Genomic DNA, 6,000 nt, shown 5'->3' on the forward strand with positions numbered 1-6,000 from the left:
AATACAGAATTTTCATGGAGACTTTGTAAAGCCCTGAGTGTCATTTACAAATTAATTCTATAGTTTTCTAAACGTTTTTACTATCCCTAACAATTTATCTGAGTCCAGGAAACAAGGACCACCTATTGACTGCCCTCAGATTCTGCCTGGAATGTCTAAAATTGATAAGTATCTTGTTTTCTCTGTGTTTTTAAAATTTTAATAATTTGATTTATTTTAACTTCTTGAATATTTATAGTTATTTCAGAGTCTCTGAGTAATAACACTAATATTTAGATCTCCTGTGGGCCTGTTTCTATCCTTAATTTTTCCTTTTGGTTTTCTCTTAATTATTGTCTTTTTGATGTCATGTGATGTTTTACGGAGTTCCAGATACCATGTATGAAAAATGGTAGAGATAATTCTATTTTCCTGATGATGTTGTCTTTACCCAGAGAGAAATTACCCTCATTCCCAGCGGCCTGGGGAGATTACCTTAAACAAATCAGGAATCAACCTGATTTGAACCTGGACCTAAATCTTTTGAAATGTGGCAGACTACGAAAAAAAGAGAAGGCCACAAACTCTTTGCAGCTCTTCTCATCAAGATGTGGAGTCTATTTCTTTAATTTTTGAATCTGGCCTTGGCAATATGACTTGCTTTTGGCGAATAGAGTGTTAGCAAATAGGATACAAGGAGAGCTTGAAATGTACTTGCACCCTGAGCATGACTGTTCTTGCTGAGGGGAACCCAACCTTCATGGTGTGAGGAAGTTTGAGTAGCCTATTAGAGATGACTTGTGGAAAATAACCCAGACAGCCTGGCTGACAACCAACCAACCACCAGAAAAACGAACAAGGACAACTTACATCTTGCAGCCCCGGCCAAATCATCCACTGACCGCAGTGAGCCAAGGCGAGACCAGACCAAATTGCCAACCTACAGAACGATTGTTGTTTAAAGCTACCAATATTTGGGGTGGTTTGTTACATGTCTAGGACTAATTGATACTGGTCAGTCTCTAGTTCGCTTTGACTCTTACGGTGTATCCCTTCATGATCACAACCGAAAATGTGGGATGTTTATCCGCGTTTCTCCATCTTGGCAAGCGCTGAAATCCAATTTTTGTCCCTCCAGATGCATGAAACTAACAAGAGCTGTGCTCAGGCTGCTCTGGTTCTCAGCATCTCTGCTGCTATTTCTTTCTGTTAAGCTTCTCAGCATATTAATCATGGCTTTTGAATAGACCAACACCTCAAGGGAAAAAGTAGCACCAAATATTGGGCCCTCTCTGAGATTTCCTTCTCTCTGGGATTTCCACTCAGCAAGTTCTATCATTTTTGGCAGTAGTCCAGTACCTTCAACTAGATTTTTTTTTTGTTAAACGCTCAACTTTTCTCAGAGAATTTTGGTTTGAAGCAAGCCAAGTCTGATACTGAAGGAAAGGTAATTATATACAATTAAATTTTACAAGTTTCTCTTCTCTGGGGATTATGAACTTGAGAAAAAGTCTATATGGTTTATTCATCTTTGAGTTCCAACATATAACATAATGTCTGAAATATAGAATTTCCTTAATTCTGTTGGAATTAAAGTAAGTTTGGTATCAGAAATGAAAGAAAGAGATAGAATGTGCTGATTTGGGAATTGAAGTTAAGATTTATATGTATGGGCCAAGGAGAAGCTTTAGTTACAGGTAAGTTTTAATATTTACTATCTACAAGAAAACATTCATTTTTTTTTTTTAAGGAATCTTTGAGCACTTTGGTCAGGCTCTATTATAGACATGAGGCATTAAAAGATAGTTTAAAAATGGTCTAGTCTTTCAAAAAGCTCAAAATCTATATAGAACAAAAGAATCATTTAAAATTCACAAAATTCTATTATTTTTCATTCCAAAATATGTCTCAAATAGACTCTTTGATGCCATCTCCACTATTACCATCTTAGTTTAAATAGCCATTGCATCAGCCTAGCTGAATGCAACAACTTCTCAAATGGTGCCCTTCTTTTCAATGAATAGCATTCCCTCCAATCTATTCAAATGGAGAGATCAGAATGATATTTTTTAAATTATAAATTAGATCACAAGGCTTTTATATCTGCTTAAAACTTTTCATTGTCTTTTTACTTTTGTTAGACCCTAAATTCCTTAGCTTGAAATACCTGAATGAATTTGTTTCTACTTCATTACCAACCCTCAGCTCATGAATCTCCCCATCAAGCTTAAATGTTTACTACTTTCCAGTCTCTTTTGTCTTCTATTAGTTCTGAATTATATCAGGCTATCTTCTGCCTCAGGGCTTTTGTGCTTTTTGTTCCCTTGGTGCAGCCTGCTCTTACCTGTGTTTTCCCATGTGAGCTACTTATCATGCTACAGGACTCTGATAAAGCTATACTTGAAAGCTTTTCTTGATTGTACCGTCTAAAATAGCCCCCCTCCACCTCTCCATCTCCCTTCCACTAGAATATGGTCATAATCTGTATATCAGGTCAATCCTTGAGTCTGGACATCTGGTCAACAAACTTTTGCCACACCCAGGACATTTCCTAATTTTGTTGATACCAAGTTACTTGGTAAGTCAACTTAGTACATTCTAAGAATATACTTGGCAACTCAACTATTTATAAGTTGATTTGGCATTTCCACTAAAGCACAAGACAAGCGAGTACACAGGGTCTGTCTGGTTGTACTCTATTTAATCCCCAGTGTCAACCATATTTTACTCAAATAATAGGTGCTAAACAGATTTTTATTTAATCAATAAATGAAAACATGAATGTTTGAGAGGCAGTCTGCCAAGTCCTGGGGATCCAATGATCAGCACAAATAATTCTAATCGCTAAGCAGCTTTCAGTGTAGTGGAGAAAAAATACCTGGACACAGATAATAACATAAAAAAATCTAGTGAGATAAATGCCATGCAAGAGGGAAAAATGCTCACTTAAATTTGACTTTCATAGAGAAAACATTCTGTTCATATTAGAAATAATGTTCCACCATCTATCATTCATCAAAGGTCATTTTCCTAAGCTTTAGATCGCAAAACTGCTAAGAGACTTTAAATACTTAGTATAATGACTAGCTAGTAGCAACATATTTGCTCTTTCAGAGATGTTGAATTAGTGTAGAAGTAAGAGCACTAGTCACTAGGAATAATGTGTAATCATTTCTGGTAGCTCTGACATCAGCTTGTTTGTGTCTTATTAAAATATTTTCATGATCTTAGTATATAAAAATTGTATGTATTAAAAATATGCCTAAGTGTATAAGAGTATAGATTCTGGATTAAGTCTGCATAGATTTAAATCACAAATCCCTTTCCAATTACAATGCAACATAACCAAGGGCAAATTGTTCAAGTTTTCTGTGCTATAGTTTTATACAATGAGAATAAGAATAATACCTATCTCATAGGTTTTTTACAAGTTTAATAAGGACATTTATATAAAATGATTACAATATACAGTGTTGATATAAATTGTATGCAAAATTTTAACTTTAATGACTGTTTAAAATTTAAAAAGAAGAAAAAATTAAAACTCATGTTGGAGGTCAATTGAGTAATGTGTTTGAAAAGCTAAAAAATTATATATATATTGCCCCAGATTTTTACACTTCGACGTAGATACTCTAAAGATATACTTGTGTTTCTTAGCAAAGGATTAGCTGAAACAAGGTTAATTAAAATATTCATAATATAGAAATAACATAAACATTGAATAACAGCATATGTTAAATAAACTGGATGCATTTATATATGTAGCCATTAAATTATGTGCTGGATGAACACTTGTTTTTAAGGATGGACTCAATCTATTATAAGGTTGAAACATGTTTTCAAGCAGTATATTCATTTACTCCTATATGCATAGAACACATTCTGATAGGATATACATCAGGTAATAATTGTTGAAATGTACTTTAATGAAAAAATGGGTGTTTCCCTTATTTTACTTATTTCAATTTTCCAGTATTTCCACAGTATACATGGGTTTTATATGTTGGTTTTGATGTTATTTTAAGGGGAAAAAAAGGTTTTAAATTAAAAAAAGATAGTTAACTAGAAATTCTGTAACCAGGAGGCGAAAAGTATAAAATAACTCATATGGATTCCTTCTTATCTGCCTATTTTGGAAGTAAATTAGCAGGAAACAGATTAACAGGAGGAGATCATCTGTGCTGGAATGTTCTGACTACCTGGCTGGTTCTGTATATCCTTTTAGTGGAATAAGCAGTGTTGTGTTTCAGATTTTTTCCAACTATCCAAACAGAAAAGATCTGTTTTAAACTAATATTGCTCACTTATATTTATGAACCCTTTATAGATAAAATTCTAAAAGATTACGTAGAAAGTTTTCTGAAGAAACAAATAACTATAAAATAATATGTTTTTTAATTTTGTTTTTTTGTTTGTTTTGTAACTCACTTTATGCGGAATCTAACGTCAGAGGTAGAGTAGTCTGGGAGAGTAACATAGGGGGTTGATGACAAAGCTGATGCTGAACATAAAATGACCACAGCAAGTAAACACAAGTATATGGAATCAAAAAAGGGATTTAGTATGGGTAAACAAAGTTTTAAGACCTTTGGTTCCACAATACACTGCTCTGACATCATGAAATACTGAATAAAAAATAACAGAATATAATATTTAAAGGACAAAGCATCTTTAAATATGTTCATGGCTGCATGTAATTTAAATCCAAGTTATAGTTCAAAGTAAAGTGGATGGAGCTGTTCAAAGGCAGTATATATTTTTCTCCTAGAAAACACAATTTACATTTCCTGTGATTTTCACGGCTGGTCAATATGATTTTTGCCATGTTTTGATTTATATTCTAATTCTGCTCTTGTTTTCTTAGCTGTAACAGAAGGCTTTTTCTATGCCTCTATAATTTAAGGCTTATATTGATATAAAAAGGAAATGGTCATTATAGTTAAAGGTAATTTATTCAATGATATATTGTCTGGCTGCTAAAGAATGATTTAACATTAATTGAATATAATTAAAGTGCTTCTAGTGTATCACAGGGAGCATGATTATGTTACTAGATAATTTTATGTCCACATTCTTTAAAACTTATTTGCAAGCAGGCTTTGTGAGCATATGACGTGTACAGTCACAAGGGCCCCTGCTCAGAAGGACCCTGCGCTTGCTTTAATGCTCTACGGTTGTCATTTTGAAGTTTATAATTTTTAAGAAGAGGAACCACATTTTCATTTGGCCTGACCTGAAAATTATATAGCTAGTTCTATGTACAAAAAATTAAACTTAACTATAACTAGTCTTATTTTAATACCCATAATATCCTAATACATCAATCTATTCAAGGTTGCTCCTTGGCATCCTTAATGTTTCCCAAACTTATGTTTTCCAGTTATCTATTGATGCATAACAAACTATTTCAAAATTTAGTGGCTTAATAAAAGCTGTTTCATTATATCTCACGGTATTTTGATGAGGAACTCAGCCATTACTTGCATGGCTGTGACTGGGATCACTTGCTGTTTTTCAGCTGGTGGCTTTGAAGGTCCAACGCTTACATGTCTGGCACCTTGATGAAGACAGTGGGAAGCCGTTTTTCCTCAAGACCTCTCTATTTAGTCTCTTTAGCAGGATAGTCAGACTTTACAAGGCTCCCAGAAAGAGTGCAGTGGAAGAAAAAGAGGAAGTGGACGTTGCCAGTCTCTTAACGCCTGACTGAATATTGGCACAACAGCATTTCAACAGTGTTCTATTACTCAAGGTAACCACAGAGTCCATTCATAGTCAAGAGGAGGGATGATAGACACTACCTCTCACAGGAGGAGTATCAAAGCATTTGCATCCTTCTTTAATCTGCCAAATCAGGATTAGGATAATAGAGACAAACAGAGGATTTATTCTTAGACACACATTGCTTTGTATGCACTGCTTTTATGTCACTTAAGGCATTTTATAGACATAGAAATAGTTATAAACATAGATATAACAAAGTAAAGTAAATACATATAGATAGATGAATATAGATATTGA

The 6,000-nt window shown here is 34.0% G+C and overlaps 1 protein-coding gene across 1 annotated transcript in view; it reads left to right on the forward strand.

The window, feature by feature from the left end:
* The window catches only part of LOC131409233 (uncharacterized), a 140,422-nt gene extending 139,481 nt beyond the window's left edge, over window positions 1-941 (forward strand). Inside the window, exon 6 of the mRNA XM_058546328.1 lies at window positions 796-941. Coding sequence (XP_058402311.1) covers window positions 796-941 — 146 coding nt within the window. The remainder of the gene's footprint in view (window positions 1-795) is intronic.
* The last annotated feature ends 5,059 nt before the right edge of the window (window positions 942-6,000 follow it).

This window comes from Diceros bicornis, chromosome 8 (assembly GCF_020826845.1).
Source record: "Diceros bicornis minor isolate mBicDic1 chromosome 8, mDicBic1.mat.cur, whole genome shotgun sequence".
NCBI classification, from domain to species: domain Eukaryota; kingdom Metazoa; phylum Chordata; class Mammalia; order Perissodactyla; family Rhinocerotidae; genus Diceros; species Diceros bicornis.